General features: G+C 43.6%; 1 protein-coding gene across 1 annotated transcript in view; it reads right to left on the bottom strand.

Moving 5' to 3' along the window:
* Positions 1-17: 17 nt before the first annotated feature.
* The window catches only part of LOC129829613 (ATP-dependent 6-phosphofructokinase, muscle type-like), a 33157-nt gene continuing 15415 nt past the window's right edge, over positions 18-17759 (bottom strand). Inside the window, exons 13-21 of the mRNA XM_055891404.1 lie at positions 17539-17609; positions 14969-15056; positions 14530-14682; positions 13010-13174; positions 9013-9074; positions 6031-6142; positions 4399-4498; positions 821-926; positions 18-477 (exon numbers count right to left, since the gene is read on the bottom strand). Of these exons, the coding sequence (XP_055747379.1) occupies positions 291-477; positions 821-926; positions 4399-4498; positions 6031-6142; positions 9013-9074; positions 13010-13174; positions 14530-14682; positions 14969-15056; positions 17539-17609 (1044 nt within the window). The 3' untranslated portion in view covers positions 18-290. The remainder of the gene's footprint in view (positions 478-820; positions 927-4398; positions 4499-6030; positions 6143-9012; positions 9075-13009; positions 13175-14529; positions 14683-14968; positions 15057-17538; positions 17610-17759) is intronic.

The raw sequence follows: 17759 nt of genomic DNA, 5'->3' as shown, positions 1-17759 counted from the left end.
AATCACAAGAGTCAAAATAGTAACATGTGTTTAATTCTTGACGAAAGGCAAAACTGTCTCCCAGTGCAGGGCAGCCCACCGAGTTAACTGATTGAGACGTGAAGACAGAGTGCGTGAGGAGAAATTGTTGAGAAGACCAAGGAGATCAGAAAGGAAACAACGGGCACAAAATAATGTAACTCTGGTTCAGATGATTAATTAATCCAGAAACATACATGTAAAACACACATATTTGAAACAAAAATAAATTACTCTTCTTCCTCTTCTTCTCCCTCCTCCTCCTCTTCCCCCTATTCTTCTTCCTCCTCTACCTCTTCTTTTTGCTTCTTCATCAGTGGTGCAGGCATCGACACCCTCTTCTTGATCACATGTTCCATGTGGGCATGCTCAGATGTGTCCAGACTGATGTTGTATTTAGCCAAGATCTTCATGATTGGCCTCAGCTTCAGCCACCACGATGTCTTGGGGATGCGGTGCCTGGACATGACAGCAGAGGGGGGTAGAGGGATTTTAAAGGGAATCTTCACCACCTTTTTACCTTTTATTCATTACATACCATTATGTCTACATACATAATGTGAAAACAGCGATGTAGTCAGAAAGAGAAGAGGGAATGTTCCTTTTCAAAACAGATATTAGCTGAGGGATATGCACTCACAATATCCACTTGAACTGTGGATCAGTATGAACAGTGTTTTAAAGTATGACTCAATTAATGTTGAGGAGAGTGAGCAACAGTCAGCAAATGCCACTCTCGTGTTTTAGCGTCATAGTGCCTTGAGTTTCTAAGAAGAAATCTCTGCGGATGAAAGGATCTTACTCGAAGTCTGTCTGTTCATTAAGCTCAGCCAACGGCTGGAAGGTCAGTGCTCTCTTCCTCATGCCCAGCACACAGGCAGAGTCTGGGGTGTTAGCGAAGATACGACCTGGAGGAGAGAGAAGGCAGGGTGACAGATGGAGTCATATAGCGTTACACTCAATGAGACAAACTAACAACTGGTATCAGCAGGTAAAAACTAGACTCTTGGAAGAAAAAGTTCTGTCTAGAACCTAAAACAGTTATTTGGCTGTCCCCAGGGTAGAACCCTTTGAAGAACCCTTTTTGGTTCCAGGTAGAACTCTTTTTGGTTCCAGGTAGAACTCTTTTTGGTTCCATGTAGAACAAGTTCTCATTTGCAACTGCGACCTGGCCAAGATAAAGCATAGCAGTGTGAACAGACAACAACACAGAGTTACACATGGAGTAAACAATAAACAAGTCAATAACATGGTAGAAAAAAGAGAATCTATATACAATGTGTGCAAAAGGCATGAGGTAGGCAATAAATCGAATAATTACAATTTAGCAGATTAACACTGGAGTGATAAATCATCAGATGATCATGTGCAAGAAGAGATACTGGTGTGCAAAAGAGCAGAAAAGTAAATAAATAAAAGCAGTATGGGGGTGAGGTAGGTAAATTGGGTGGGTAGTTTACAGATGGACTATGTACAGCTGCAGCGATCGGTTAGCTGCTCGGATAGCAGATTTTTAAAGTTGTTGAGGGAGATAAAAGTCTCCAACTTCAGAGATTTTTGCAATTCGTTCCAGTCGCAGGCAGCAGAGAACTGGAAGGAAAGGCGTCCAAATGAGGTTTTGGCTTTAGGGATGATCAGTGAGATACACCTGCTGGAGCGCGTGCTACGGGTGGGTGTAGCCATCGTGACCAGTGAACTGAGATAAGGCGGCACTTTACCTAGCATAGCCTTGTAGATGACCTGGAGCCAGTGGGTCTGACAACGAACATGTAGCGAGGGCCAGCCGACTAGGGCATACAGGTCGCAGTGGTGGGTCGTATAAGGTGCTTTAGTAACAAAACGGATGGCACTGTGATAAACTGCATCCAGTTTGCTGAGTAGAGTATTGGAAGCTATTTTGTAGATGACATCACCGAAGTCGAGGATCGGTAGGATAGTCAGTTTTACAAGGGTAAGTTTTGCGGCGTGAGTGAAGGAGGCTTTGTTGCGGAATAGAAAGCCGACTCTAGATTTGATTTTGGATTGGAGATGTTTGATATGAGTCTGGAAGGAGAGTTTGCAGTCTAGCCAGACACCTAGGTACTTATAGATGTCCACATATTCTAGGTCGGAACCGTCCAGGGTGGTGATGCTAGTCGGGCGTGCGGGTGCAGGCAGCGAACGGTTGAAAAGCATGCATTTGGTTTTACTAGCGTTTAAGAGCAGTTGGAGGCCACGGAAGGAGTGTTGTATGGCATTGAAGCTCGTTTGGAGGTTAGATAGCACAGTGTCCAGGGAAGGGCCGGAAGTATACAGAATGGTGTCGTCTGCGTAGAGGTGGATCAGGGAATCGCCCGCAGCAAGAGCAACATCATTGATGTATACAGAGAAAAGAGTCGGCCCGAGAATTGAACCCTGTGGTACCCCCATAGAGACTGCCAGAGGACCGGACAACATGCCCTCCGATTTGACACACTGAACTCTGTCTGCAAAGTAGTTGGTGAACCAGGCAAGGCAGTCATTAGAAAAACCGAGGCTATCGAGTCTGCCGATAAGAATATGGTGATTGACAGAGTCGAAAGCCTTGGCCAGGTCGATGAAGACGGCTGCACAGTAATGTCTTTTATCGATGGCGGTTATGATATCGTTTAGTACCTTGAGCGTGGCTGAGGTGCACCCGTGACCGGCTCGGAAACCGGATTGCACAGCGGAGAAGGTACGGTGGGATTCGAGATGGTCAGTGATCTGTTTGTTGACTTGGCTTTCGAAGACCTTAGCTAGGCAGGGCAGGATGGATATAGGTCTGTAACAGTTTGGGTCCAGGGTGTCTCCCCCTTTGAAGAGGGGGATGACCGCGGCAGCTTTCCAATCCTTGGGGATCTCAGATGATACGAAGGAGAGGTTGAACAGGCTGGTAATAGGGGGTGCGACAATGGCGGCGGACAGTTTCAGAAATAGGGGGTCCAGATTGTCAAGCCCAGCTGATTTGTATGGGTCCAGGTTTTCCAGCTCTTTCAGAACATCTGCTATCTGGATATGGGTAAAGGAGAAGCTGGGGAGGCTTGGGCGAGTAGCTGAGGGGGGGGCGGGGCTGTTGGCCAAGGTTGGAGTCGCCAGGAGGAAGGCATGGCCAGCCATTGAGAAATGTTTGTTGAAGTTTTCGATTATCACGGACTTATCAGTGGTGACCGTGTTACCTAGCCTCAGTGCAGTGGGCAGCTGGGAGGAGGTGCTCTTGTTTTCCATGGACTTTACAGTATCCCAGAACTTTTTGGAGTTAGAGCTACAGGATGCAAATTTCTGCTTGAAAAAGCTGGCCTTTGCTTTCCTGACTGACTGCGTGTATTGGTTCCTGACTTCCCTGAACAGTTGCATATCGCGGGGGCTCTTCGATGCTATTGCAGTTCGCCACAGGATGTTTTTGTGCTGGTCGAGGGCAGTCAGGTCTGGAGTGAACCAAGGGCTATATCTGTTCTTGGTTCTGCATTTTTTGAACGGAGCATGCTTGTCTAATATGGTGAGGAAGTAACTTTTAAAGAATGACCAGGCATCCTCAACTGACGGGATGAGGTCAATATCCTTCCAGGGTACCCGGGCCAGGTCGATTAGAAAGGCCTGCTCGCAGAAGTGTTTTAGGGAGCGTTTGACAGTGATGAGGGGTGGTCGTTTGACCGCGGACCCGTGGCGGATACAGGCAATGAGGCAGTGATCGCTGAGATCTTGATTGAAGACAGCAGAGGTGTATTTTGAGGGCAAGTTGGTCAGGATAATGTCTATTAGGGTGCCCATGTTTACGGATTTAGGGTTGTACCTGGTGGGTTCCTTGATGATTTGTGTGAGATTGAGGGCATCAAGCTTAGATTGTAGGACTGCCGGGGTGTTAAGCATATCCCAGTTTAGGTCACCTAACAGGACAAACTCTGAAGCTAGATGGGGAGCGATCAATTCACAGATGGTGTCCAGGGCACAGCTGGGAGCTGAGGGGGGTCGGTGGCAGGCGGCAACAGTGAGAGACTTATTTCTGGAGAGATTAATTTTTAAAATTAGAAGTTCGAACTGTTTGGGCATAGACCTGGAAAGTATGACAGAACTTTGCAGGCTATCTCTGCAGTAGATTGCAACTCCTCCCCCTTTGGCAGTTCTATCTTGACGGAAAGTGTTATAGTTGGGTATGGAAATCTCAGAGTTTTTGGTGGCCTTCCTAAGCCAGGATTCGGACACGGCAAGGACATCAGGGTTGGCAGAGTGTGCTAAAGCGGTGAGTAAGGCAAACTTAGGGAGGAGGCTTCTGATGTTGACATGCATGAGGCCAAGGCTTGAAAACGATGTGTATTTGGGTGCAGCACTCTCATTCCTTTATCTCAGTATCTTTTCATGGTGACACCCCACAGCCTGTCTTACCATGTCTGTACACCTCCTTGAGTTTCTCTGTGAGCCACAGAACAGCCTTGGAGCCCATCTTTGTACCAAAGTTCCTGTCGAAAGGTGTCGGGGTTCCACCCTGGGGAGAGTGAATAGGACAAAGGTGGGGGGGGAAAGAGAGGGGAGGAAAGAAGGGAGAGTTAGAGGGGGAGAGGGGAGGACAGGGGAGGGGAGAGTTAAAGGGGGAGAGGGAACAGGACAAAGGTGGGGGGGAGAGAGGGGAGGAAAGAAGGGAGAGTTAGAGGGGGAGAGGAGAGGACAGGGGAGGGGAGAGTTAAAGGGGGAGAGGGGAGAGTGGAGGACAAGGGGGGAGAGTTAGATGGAGAGAGAGGGAGGGGGAGGGTGGAGTACAGGGGAGTGGAGAGTTAGAGTGGGAGAGGGGAGAGGTAGAGGACAGGGGAGGGGAGAGTTAGAGGGGGAGAGGGGAGAGTAGAGGACAGGGGAGGGGAGAGTTAGAGGGGGAGAGGGGAGAGGTAGAGGACAGGGGAGGGGAGAGTTAGAGGGGGAGAGGGGAGAGTTAGAGGGGGAGAGGGGAGAGTAGAGGACAGGGGAGGGGAGAGTTAGATGGGGAGAGGGGAGAGAGGGAGAGGGGAGAGTGGAGTACAGTGGAGTGGAGAGTTAAAGGGGGAGAGGGGAGAGTAGAGGACAGGGGAGGGGAGAGTTAGAGGGGGAGAGGGGAGAGTAGAGGACAGGGGAGGGGAAAGTTAGAGGGGGAGGGGGGAGAGTAGAGGACAGGGGAGGGGAGAGTTGAGTTAGAGGGGGAGAGGGGAGAGTAGAGGACAGGGGAGGGGAGAGTTAGAGGGGGAGAGGGGAGAGTAGAGGACAGGGGAGGGGAGAGTAGAGGACAGGGGAGGGGAGAGTTAGATGGGGAGAGAGGGAGAGGGGAGAGTGGAGTACAGGGGAGTGGAGAGTTAGAGGGGGAGAGGGGAGAGTTAGAGGGGGAGAGGGGAGAGTATAGGACAGGGGAGGGGAGAGTTAGAGGGGGAGAGGGGAGAGTAGAGGACAGGGAAGGGGAGAGTTAGAGGGGGAGAGGGGAGAGTGGAGTACAGGGGAGTGGAGAGTTAGAGGGGGAGAGTAGAGGACAGGGGAGGGGAGAGTTAGAGGGGGAGAGGGGAGAGTAGAGGACAGGGGAGGGGAGAGTTAGAGGGGGAGAGGGGAGAGTAGAGGACAGAGGAGGGGAGAGTTAGAGGGGGAGAGGGGAGAGAGGGAGAGGGGAGAGTGGAGTACAGGGGAGTGGAGAGTTAGAGGGGGAGAGGGGAGAGTTAGAGGGGGAGATGGGAGAGTAGAGGACAGGGGAGGGGAGAGTAGAGGACAGGGGAGGGGAGAGTTGAGGTTGGATTACTCAACTAAAGTCTATGCACTTCATGTTCTGATTGAGCTTTATAAGTAATAAGGGAAAATTGGAATGGGAATTTCATATTACTTTCTCAACTGAATTACTTGAAATGGAATTAACCCCAATTAGGAGCACTCTTGTAATTAATTGAAACTGGTTACATCCTAAATGGCACATATTTCCTACATAGAGCACTTCTTTGAACACAGCCCTGGTCAAAAGTAGTGCACTATAAAGGGAATAGGGTGCCATTTGTGAGCAGACTGTTAACTGACCTGTTGCATGTGTCCCAGGATGTTCTTGCGGCAGTCGAAGACACCCTTGCCCTCCTCAGAGTAGAGGGCGAAGATGAAGTCTGTAGTGTAGTTGGCATTGCATTTCTCATTCCTGAGACAGAGGAAAACATGAATATACTGTATATTTACAGTTGAATTGGCATGGCATTGCAGTTCTCATTCCTGAGACAGAGGAAAACATGAATATACTGTATATTTACAGTTGAATTGGCATGGCATTGCATTTCTCATTCCTGAGACAGAGGAAAACATGAATATACTGTATATTTACAGTTGAATTGGCATGGCATTGCAGTTCTCATTCCTGAGACAGAGGAAAACATGAATATACTGTATATTTACAGTTGAATTGGCATGGTATTGCATTTCTCATTCCTGAGACAGAGGAAAACATGAATATACTGTATATTTACAGAGGAAAACATGAATATACCGTCTATTTACAGCTGAATTGGCATGGCGTTGCATTTCTCATTCCTGACCACAAAGAGGAAACAGCACGAGCACTGACTCTGCTGATGGATGCTTTACTGAGGAATTATTTGCTTCCTATAACCAGGTTTCCATCTAAGCATTTAAGGGGGTTAAAACTATTCTACTACGGACTCTGGTAGGAAACACATAACTGTCCTGGACGAAAGATGGCTATGGAGGCGGGGCTGACACTAGGGTTTTCTCGTTTGGGCAAAGAGATGGTGGGATCTTTTTGTGTCTGTAAAATCTATTATGTGTGAAATAGAGGTGGAAACGTCTTTATGCGCAAATATTCATATAATAACCATTATACTGAAGTAAAGTCCTTTTTCAACCACTCCACAAATTTCTTGTTAACAAACTATAGTGTTGGCAAGTCGGTTAGGACATCTACTTTGTGCACGACACAAGTCAGTTATCCAACAATTGTTTACAGAAAGAGTATTTCACTTATCATTCACTGTATCACAATTCCAGTGGGTCAGAAGTTGACGTACACTAAGTTGACTGTGCCTTTAAACAGCTTGGAAAATTCCAGAAAATGATGTCATGGCTTTAGAAGCTTCTGATAGGCTAATTGACATAATTTGAGTCAATTGGAGGTGTACCTGTGGATGTATTTCAAGGCCTACCTTCAAACTCAGTGCCTCTTTGCTTGAAATCATGGAAAAATCTAAAGAAATCAGCCAAGACCTCAGAAGAAAATTGTGGACCTCCACAAGTCTGGTTCATCCTTGGGTGCAATTTCCAAATGCCTGAAGGTACCACAGTCATCTGTACAAACAATAGTACGCAAGTATAAACACCATGGGACCACACAGCCGTCATACAGCTCAGGAAGGAGACGCATTCTGTTTCTTAGAGATGAACGTAATTTGGAAGGAAAAGTGCAAATCAGTCCCAGAACAGCAAAGGACCTTGTGAAGATGCTGGAGGAAACAGGTACAAAAGTATCTATATCCACAGTAAAACGAGTTCTATATCAACATAACCTGAAAGGCCGCCTAACAAGGAAGAAGCCACTGCTCCCAAAACCGCCATAAAAAAGCCAGACTACAGTTTGCAACTGCACATGGGGACAAAGATCGTACTTTTGGAGAAATGTCCTCTGGTCTGATGAAACAGAAATAGAACAGTTTGGCCATAATGACTATCGTTATGTTTGGAGGAAAAAAGGGGAGGCTTGCAAGCCGAAAAACATCCCAACCGTGAAGCACGGGCATGGCAGCATCATGTTGTGAGGGTGCTTTGCTGCAGGAGGGACTGGTTCACTTCACAAAATAGATGGCATCATGAGGGAGGAAAATTATGTGGATATATTGAAGCAACATCTCAAGAAATCAGTCAGGAAGTTAAAGCTTGGTCGCAAATGGGTCTTCCAAATGGACAATGACCCCAAGCATACTTCCAAAGTTGTGGCAAAATGGCTTAAGGACAACAAAGTCAAGGTATTGGAGTGGCCATCACAAAGCCCTGACCTCAATCCCATGGAAAATTTGTGGGCAGACCTGAAAAAGTGTGTGCAAGCAAGGAGTCCTACAAACCTGACTCAGTTACACTAGCTCTGTTAGGAGGAATGGGCCAAAATTCACCCAACTTATTGTGGGAAGCTTATGGAAGACTACCCGAAACGTTTGACCCAAGTTAAACAAATTAAAGGCAATGCTACCAAATACTAATTGAGTGTATGTAATCTTCTGACCCACTGGGAATGTGATGAAAGAAATAAAAGCTGAAATAAATAATTCTCTCTACTATTATTCTGACATTTCACATTTAAAAAAAGTGGTGATCCTAACTGACCTAAGACAGGGACTCTTTATTAGGATTAAATGTCAGGAATTGTGAAAAACTGAGTTTAAATGTATTTGGCTAAGGTGTATGTAAACTTCCGACTTCAACTGTATTGTGTGGTCCTCCCACTACGATTGGGGAAAGCATACAGTTTATTAGGCTACAGATTAAATACATTGTGATGAACTTCACAGGGTGGTGAAAGTGCACGTGATGAGCTTGATGGTCCTTTCCAATAAATATATAATATTCTGGTGACATGATGATCGATGCTTGGCTGCAGTTTGACAAATAAAATGAATATAGCTCTTATCCCTAATAATCTCATCATGTACAGTAGGCTAGCCTATATTTGCGGGCTGTTGGCTAGAGCACATTTGCAACCAGAGTGGGCACATTTGCTATATAACACAACAGTTTTTGAGACGACCATTTGTAGAGTTGAAAATGCAATGGAATCCCATTTAACTTTTTATGGGCCCACTAAGGAAATCACTCTGGATAAGAGCATCTGTTAAATGCCAAAAATGTAACATGTAAATGAGAGGGACAGAAACAGGGAGAGGGTAAGAGGGAGAGAGTTTTGGAAAAGTACAAGTATGGCAGATTGAGATCTAGATGAATGAATAAATAAATGAATGAATAAATAAATGGATGACTGAATAAATAAATGAGTGCTTCAATGAAACCCACCTGAGAATCAAACCTCTCTTCACGTCTGTCTTCATCTTCTGCACGAGATGCTCTACGTTCATCTGTAAACCGAAGCCAGTCAGTCAGGACACATTTATGTAAGGTATACTTTTATATAGAGGAAACCTCTAAACATTCCTATCATGTATACTTTTATATATAGGAATCCTATAATCATTTGTATAATATATACTTAGTCCCCTCCTGTACTCCCTGTTCGCTCACGACTGTGTGGCCAATCACGACTGTGTGGCCAATCACGGCTGTGTGGCCAATCACGGCTGTGTGGCCAATCACGACTGTGTGGCCAATCACGACTGTGTGGCCAATCACGACTGTGTGGCCAATCACGACTGTGTGGCCAATCACGACTGTGTGGCCAATCACGACTGTGTGGCCAATCACGGCTGTGTGGCCAATCACGGCTGTGTGGCCAATCACGACTGTGTGGCCAATCACGACTGTGTGGCCAATCACGACTGTGTGGCCAATCACGACTGTGTGGCCAATCACGGCTGTGTGGCCAATCACGACTGTGTGGCCAATCACGACTGTGTGGCCAATCACGACTCCAACACCATCAATAAATTTGCTGACGACACTACGGTGGTACTGTAGGCCTGATCATCGACAACGATAAGACAGCCTATTGGGAGGAGGCCAGGACCTGGCAGTGTGGTGGAAGGACAACAACCTCTCCCTCAACGTGAGCAAGACAAAGGAGATGATTGTGGACTACAGGAAAAGGAGGGCCGAACTCCCCCATTCACATCGACAGGGCTGTAGTGGAGCGGGTCGAGAGTTTCAAGTTCCTTGGTGTCCACATCACCAACAAACTATCATGGTCCAAGAAAGTCGTGAAGAGCGAATGACAATGCCTTTTGCCCCTCAGGAGACTGAAAAGATTTGGCATGGGTCCTCAAATGCTCAAAAAGTTATACACCTGCACCATTGAGAGCATCCTGACCGGTTGCATCACTGCCTGGTGTGGCAACTGCTCGGCATCCGACCATAAGGCGCTACAGAGGGTAGTGCGTACGGCCAAGTACATCACTGGGGCCAAGCTTCCTGCCATCCAGGACCTATATACTAGACTGTGTCAGAGGAAGGCCCAAAACAATTGTCAAAGACTCCAGTCACCCAAGTCATAGACTGTGCTCTCTGCTACTGCACGGCAAGCGGTACTGGAGCGCTAAGTCTAGGTTTCAAAGGCTCCTTAACAGCTTCTACCCCCAAGCCATTAGACTGCTGAACAATTCATCAAATGGCCACCTGGACAATTTGTATTGATACCCACGCCCCCATTGTTTTTACACTGCTGCTACTCTCTGTTTATTATCTATGCATAGTCACTTTACCCCAACCTACATGTACAAATAACCTCGACTAACCTGTACCCCCGTACATTGACTCGGTACCGGTACCCCCTGTATATAGCCTCATGATAGTTATTTTATTGTGTGACTTTTAATTGAATGTAATTTTTTTACTTTACTTTATTTAATAAATATTTTCTTAACTCTATTTTCTTAATAAAACTGCATTGTTGGTTAAGGGCTTGTAAGTAAGCATTTCATGGTAAGGTCTACACCTGTTGTATTAACCACATGTGACAAATACAATTTTATTTTATTTTATTTTGATTTAGAGGAAACCTACAAATATTTATATAATGTTTACTTTTATATAGAGGAAAGCTTTAAACATTCATGTCATGTTTACTTTCATATCGAGGCCAGTTTCTATCGTCAATAATTATATATAGGAAAACCATAACATGTTGGTTTCCCAGACAGATTAAGCCTTAGAAATCATGTTCAATGAACATTTATTGACAGTGCTCACATGAAGAAATACTACATTTTACACTATAGAATACTACAATACTTACTATAGAATGATATAGTAAACTGTAGTATACTGTAGAATACTATACTACATGCCAGTGGAGGCTGCTGAGGGGAGGACAGTTCATAACAATGTCAGGAAAGGCACAAATGGAATGACATCAAACACATGGAAACCATATGCTTGATGTATTTGATACCATTCCACTGATTCCGCTCCAGCCATTACCACGAGCCCGTCCTCCCCAATTAAGGTGCTGCCAACATAACATAGGTACAGCAGATCCCCTTATTGTATGGGACACCTTTAAATGTTGCTTTAGAGGCCATGCAATTCAGTACTCATCTCTAAAGCAAAAGCAATTTAGGTCATAAGAGTCCATATTAACAAAGGAAATGGAAGGACTAACAGTACAGTTAGATAGCAATAAGAACTGTACCATAGAGGCTCATAATAAGTTAATAGGAAAAACAAAAAGAAATGGAGGAACTTATTCAAGAAAGATCCAGCGTAATATATTATAAAAATAAAGTGAACTGGATTGAATATGGGGACACCAAATCATTTTTTAATCTTCAAAATAGAAATGCTACCAAAAATAATTTACTGAAACTTGTTACAGTCACCGATGATTCGCCAAAAAATATGTTTTTGTTTCAGTATCCTCCATCTCCACTCACCGAAGATAATTGTATGGATTTTTTTTGTATTAATAATGTAAAGTTAAAAGCTGTACAGAAAGACTCGTGTGAAGGAAAAATCACAGAAGAGGAACTTCTAGATGCAATTAGGGAAAGGGAAAGGGGGATACCTAGTCAGTTGTACAACTGAATGCCTTCAACTGAAATGTGTCTTCCCGCATTTAAAGACCAAAATTGGTAGAAAAATATACCAGTTTAATTTAAGGACCAAAAAATTGGCAGCTGTGCCATATAGATTGCAAAATAGTTGGGAAGAGATTTTCGATGTACTGATTCCATGGCACATGGTTTCTGAACTGATATGCAAAATGACGCCGGATTCAAAACTTAGTATTGTTCAATTTAAATTATTATACAAAATTCTTGCAACCAATAGAATGTTATATATACAGGGGATACAACCTTCCCAGCTCTGCAGATTCTGCTGCAAAGTGACAGAGTCATTAGATCATTTATTTTGGTACTGTCCATATGTAACTTGTTTTTGGTCACAGGTCCAGGAATGGCTGAAGAATTGAAACATTTACCTGGAGCTAACTCTGCAGACAGCAATACTGGGTAATTTGAAAAGTCATAGTCAATCAATCAATAATATAATAATACTTTTAGCAAAATATTGTATCTTTGATTTACATTCTGTAGGAGCTATGAGAATAGAAAGGTTCAGAACTTTTGTGAAGTATCACAGCACAGTTGGAAGATATATGGCAAAAACAGGTGTGCAAGGCTGTCATCAAGGCAAAGGGTGGCTACTTTGAAGAATCTAAAATATATTTTGATTTGTTTAACACTTTTTTTGGTTACTACATGATTCCATATGTATTATTTCATAGTTTTGAACTCTTCACTATTATTCTACAATGTAAAAAATAGTACAAATAAAGAAAAACCCTGGAATGAGTAGGTGGGTCTAAACTTTTTCTCTCGATCATTTGTAGTACTTACTATATAATGTTGTAGTATACTGTAGAATATTATAGAAATACTAAAGTATTATATGCAAAAAAAACACTGTAGTAAATACTACAGTAATGTCCGCAAAAACCCAACACTTTTTTAAACTATAGTAAATACTACAGTATTTAATTTGTATATACCCTGCAAATTCCCCTCCCCCATATAGCAATCTGTGTCACGCATAAGTGAGAAACCTACATGGCAAGTATAGACCATATTTTGTGTTCCTACAGGTTATAGAAAAGAGCAGAAGCTCTGAACCATTTGTTCAGACCCCAGTCCTGAGGTCCAAAGATTTTCACAACCTGGCATACTGTAGTGTTGTTTATGTTCACTGTGTCTAAACCTCGCAATGTCATCGGAGAGCAAGAGCGAGAGCGAGAGCGAGAGCGAGAGCGAGAGCGAGAGCGGGAGAGGGAGAGGGAGAGGGAGAGGGAGAGGGAGAGAGAGAGAGAGAGAGAGAGAGAGAGAGAGTGTATCCATCATCTCACCTCGAGGTCCCTGATTCCAAACTTGTCCTCATAGATGTATGCAGCATCGGCCCCTGCAGCCAGACCAGCCATGGTAGCCAGGTAACCACAGTACCCTCCCATGGTCTCGACGATGAACACACGACGCTTGGTGCCTGCTGCTGACTGCTTGATCCTGTCACAGGTCTGTTAAAGGGGAATCAGGAATCAAGAGAGGGAAGAAGCGAAAGTGAGGGTAGCGAGGATAGGGGCATAGTGATGATTCATTTGTTGACAGTTAAAGCACATATTAAATTGCTTCAGTTGAAGACAGACGCTACATACATTTTAGGCAGGTCTCACAGGTGTTACAGAATGTGATAGTTATGGTTTGGACTGTGGCATTGAGTTGGGTGATGTGATGTGTGACTCACATCATAGGAAAATGTTTTGCAATGGAGAATTGAACATTTCTTTTCTTACGGGACAAGTTCAGGTACAGCAGCACCTCACATTTTTAAAACATTTTCTCCCTACTGAACACAAACCAGATGTTGGTGATGTTATGGGGATGGTGTTGCTGTATAACAGTACTGACCAAGATGATGGTGCTGATGTATTACAGTACTGACCTAGGTGATGGTGTTGATGTATTCCAGTACTGACCAAGAGGATGATTTGGTATGTTACAGTACTGACCAAGATGATGGTGCTGATGTATTACAGTACTGACCTAGGTGATGGTGTTGATGTATTACAGTACTGACCTAGGTGATGGTGTTGATGTATTACAGAACTGACCTAGGTGATGGTGTTGATGTATTACGGTACTGACCTAGGTGATGGTGTTGATGTATTACAGAACTGACCTAGGTGATGGTGTTGATGTATTACAGTACTGACCTAGGTGATGGTGTTGATGTATTCCAGTACTGACCTAGGTGATGGTGTAGATGTATTCCAGTACTGACCTAGGTGATGGTGTTGATGTATTACAGTACTGACCTAGGTGATGGTGTTGATGTATTACAGTACTGACCTAGGTGATGGTGTTGGTGTATTACAGTACTGACCTAGGTGATGGTGTTGGTGTATTACAGTACTGACCTAGGTGATGGTGTTGATGTATTACGGTACTGACCAAGATGATGGTGTTGATGTATTACAGTACTGACCTAGGTGATGGTGTTGATGTATTACGGTACTGACCTAGGTGATGGTGTTGATGTATTACAGTACTGACCTAGGTGATGGTGTTGATGTATTATGGTACTGACCTAGGTGATGGTGTTGATGTATTATGGTACTGACCTAGGTGAAGGTGTTGATGTATTATGGTACTGACCTAGGTGCTGGTGTTCATGTATTACAGTACTGACCTAGGTGAAGGTGTTGATGTATTACAGTACTGACCTAGGTGATGGCGTTGGTGTATTACGGTACTGACCTAGGTGATGGTGTTGATGTATTATGGTACTGACCTAGGTGAAGGTGTTGATGTATTATGGTACTGACCTACGGTAATGAAGAAGTTAATAGTGTTGATGTATTACGGTACTGACCGAGGTGATGGTGTTGAGGGCGGTGTCAGCTCCAATGCTGAAGTCGGAGCCGGGTACGTTGTTGGAGACAGTGGCGGGGATGACCACCATGGGAATGCACAGCTCCTCATACTTCTCCCTGGCTGTCACCAGCTCCAGACCACCCATAAACGCCTGGCGAGGGGACAGGAGGAGGGGAGAGTCTAGACCTGATGTTTACGAAGCATGTTACAAATAAAATTTGATTCGATTTTGAGAGAAAGGTGAGAGGAGGGGAAGCGCAGCAGTGGGGACACTACTGAGGTACCGGGCTTATTTGTCTTTTGTGGTTTTGTGGTTAGACATTACATTTACACCTTAGTAATTTATCAAATTCAATTTAATGTTCTGAAGTAGGTAAGACAACCACATATCAAAGAAGACATGCATGTGATGGGGTCTTCAGTCTTCAGAATCTTACCTCAAACCCTCCAATTATTACCAGAGAGTGGATATTGAACTTAGCAATAGTCAAGCTGATTTCCTCAATGTACTTAGAAGGCAGGACTCTTCAAATAAAGAAACAGACATCAGTTATATTGTGTGAAACATCAGTGATATACAGTACTCACAAGCAGGGGAAGGGTTTATATTTTTTAATCTCTGCTCAAAAAAATATTAGTACGTTTTTACATAAATCCTGGATTGCTGATGCTATGTATTGGCCAATGAGAGGCTTTGAAGCCAACGGTCGGCCATATTGTCCCTCCCCGGTAGGAGCAGTCCTCCATAGGAATAAATGGGATTCTACAGTATATAGAGAAATAGTAATGGTGTCTTTTTGTAGGCACTAACTCCAACACAGTTCATTGGCCAAAGCCTATGAGAAAATTGAATGACGTTTTTGGATAAACGGCGGAAAATAAGGTCTGTGGTAAACACAGGCTTAGGAGATCTTATATGTTTTGTTCAATGAGATAATCTTTATCAGCTAACGTCACTTTTTGGGAATTATGGGGAATTTACACTACCAGTAAAAAGTGTTAAACAAATCAAAATATATTTTATATTTGAGATTCTTCAAATAGCCACCCTTTGCCTTGGTGACGGCGTTGCACAGATTTCTCTCAACCAGCTTCATGAGGTAGTCACCTGGAATGCATTTCAATTAACATATGTGCCTTCTTAAAAGTTAATTTGTGGAATTTTATTCCGTCTTAATGTGTTTGAGTCAATCAGTTGTGTTGTGACAAGGTAGGGGTGGTATACAGAAGATAGCCCTATTTGGTAAAAGACCAAGTCCATATTATGGCAAGAAGAGCTCAAATAAGCAAAGAGAAACGACAGTCCATCATTACTTTAAGACATGAAGGTCAGTCAATCTGGAAAATTTCAAGAACTTTGAAAGTTTCTTCAAGTGCAGTAGCAAAAAACATCAAGCGCTATGATGAAACTGGCTCTCATGAGGACCGCCACAGGAATGGAAGACCAGGAGTTACCTCTGCTGCAGAGGAAGTTCATTGGAGTTACCATCCTTAGAAATTGAAGCCCAAATAAATGCTTCAGAGTTCAAGTAACAGACACATCTCAACATCAACTGTTCAGAGGAGACTGCGTGAATCAGGCCTTCATGGTCGAATTGCAGCAAAGAAACCACCACTAAAGGACACCAAGAAGAAGAAGAGACTTGCTGGGCCAAGAAACACGGACATTAGACCGGTGGAAACTTGTTCTTTGGTCTGGAGTCCAAATTGGAGATTTTTGGTTCCAACCGTGTCTTTGTGAGACGCAGTGTGGATGAACGAATGATCTCCACATGTGCATTTCCCACCGTAAAGCATGGAGGGGGAGGTGTTATGGTGGGTGGGTGCTTTGCTGGTGACACTATGATTTATTTATAATTCAAGGCACACTTAACCAGCACAGCTACCACAGCATTCTGCAGCGATACGCCATCCCATCTAGTTTGGGCTTAGTGGGACTATCATTTGTTTTTCAACAGGACAATGACCCATCACACCTTCAGGCTGTGTAAGGGCTATTTTACCAAGTAGGAGAGTGATAGAGTGTTGCATCAGATGACCTGGCTTCCACAATCACCCGATCTCAACCAAATCGAGATGGTTTGGGATGAATTGGACCGCAGAGTCAAGGAAAAGCAGACAACAAGTGCTCAGCATATGTGGGAACTCCTTTGAGACTGTTGGAAAAGCATTTCAGGTGAAGCTGGTTGAGAGAATGCCAAGAGTGTGCAAAGCTGTCATCAAGGCAAAAAGTGGCTACTTTGAAGAATCTCAAATATAAAATATATTTCGATTTGTTTAACACTTTTTTGGTTCCTACATGATTCCATGTGTATTTCTTCATAGTTTTGATGTCTTTACTATTATTCTACAATGTAGAAAATAGTAAAATAAAGAAAACCCTTGATTGAGTAGGTGTTCTAAAACTTTTGACTGGTAGTGTACATAGTAATAAAAAACACATACATCACATAAAGGCATCATAAAGGTCATGTTAACTGATTGCTATTATCTAATAGAACAAAACATAGAAGATCTCCTAAGCCTGTGTTAACCTCAGACCTTATTTTCAAAACCACTATTTTTTCCACATTCAATTTTACCATTAGGATGTCTGAACAAAACAGAGGTAACTGATATATGTGTTTTAGGACTACAAGCTGGCTAGCTCTATTTTAATTAAACGTTTCAAGGACAAAATCTTTTTTTTTGTTGCAGTGGGGACAGTAACATTAGTACTTTCAAAATATTATACTATAAGGAAAATGTTTTAATATATTTTTTCATTTGTATTTTTATGTTTAGCTCGCATAAAATAATTTAAAGGTATGCATTAAGGTGTCTGTAATAGAATAAACATGGTAAACACAAGTAGAGATATAATTTTTACTATTGTAGGCAATGCCAAGATGGAGGCGCAGTGGCTTCAAAACAAGACACCTGTCAGTCATCTAGTGTATATATAAATCATTGGTTCCACCCCAGTTGACAATACAAACTGAGTAGTAAAAGAGATGTGATGTAATACCTCTTGGTGCCCAACTCAGAGCCTCCCTTCCCAGTCCAGCCTGACACTCCTGTCCAGGTGATGGGCTCAATCTGGTCAAGGGGTAAAGATCAGGGGTCAGAGGTTTCAAGCTTCACTGGACAAGAGTTACTGTACCAGGCCTTGTTCTATCTTTAGATTATAGATGACCTGGTTCTGTAATCACAAAGCATCCCAGCCTTATATACCATAATGTATAGGAT

The sequence above is a fragment of the Salvelinus fontinalis genome, chromosome 31 (assembly GCF_029448725.1).
Source record: "Salvelinus fontinalis isolate EN_2023a chromosome 31, ASM2944872v1, whole genome shotgun sequence".
In the NCBI taxonomy this organism is placed as follows: domain Eukaryota; kingdom Metazoa; phylum Chordata; class Actinopteri; order Salmoniformes; family Salmonidae; genus Salvelinus; species Salvelinus fontinalis.
Note: the sequence above shows the minus strand (reverse complement) of the source record. Positions and strands in the feature narration are given on the sequence as shown.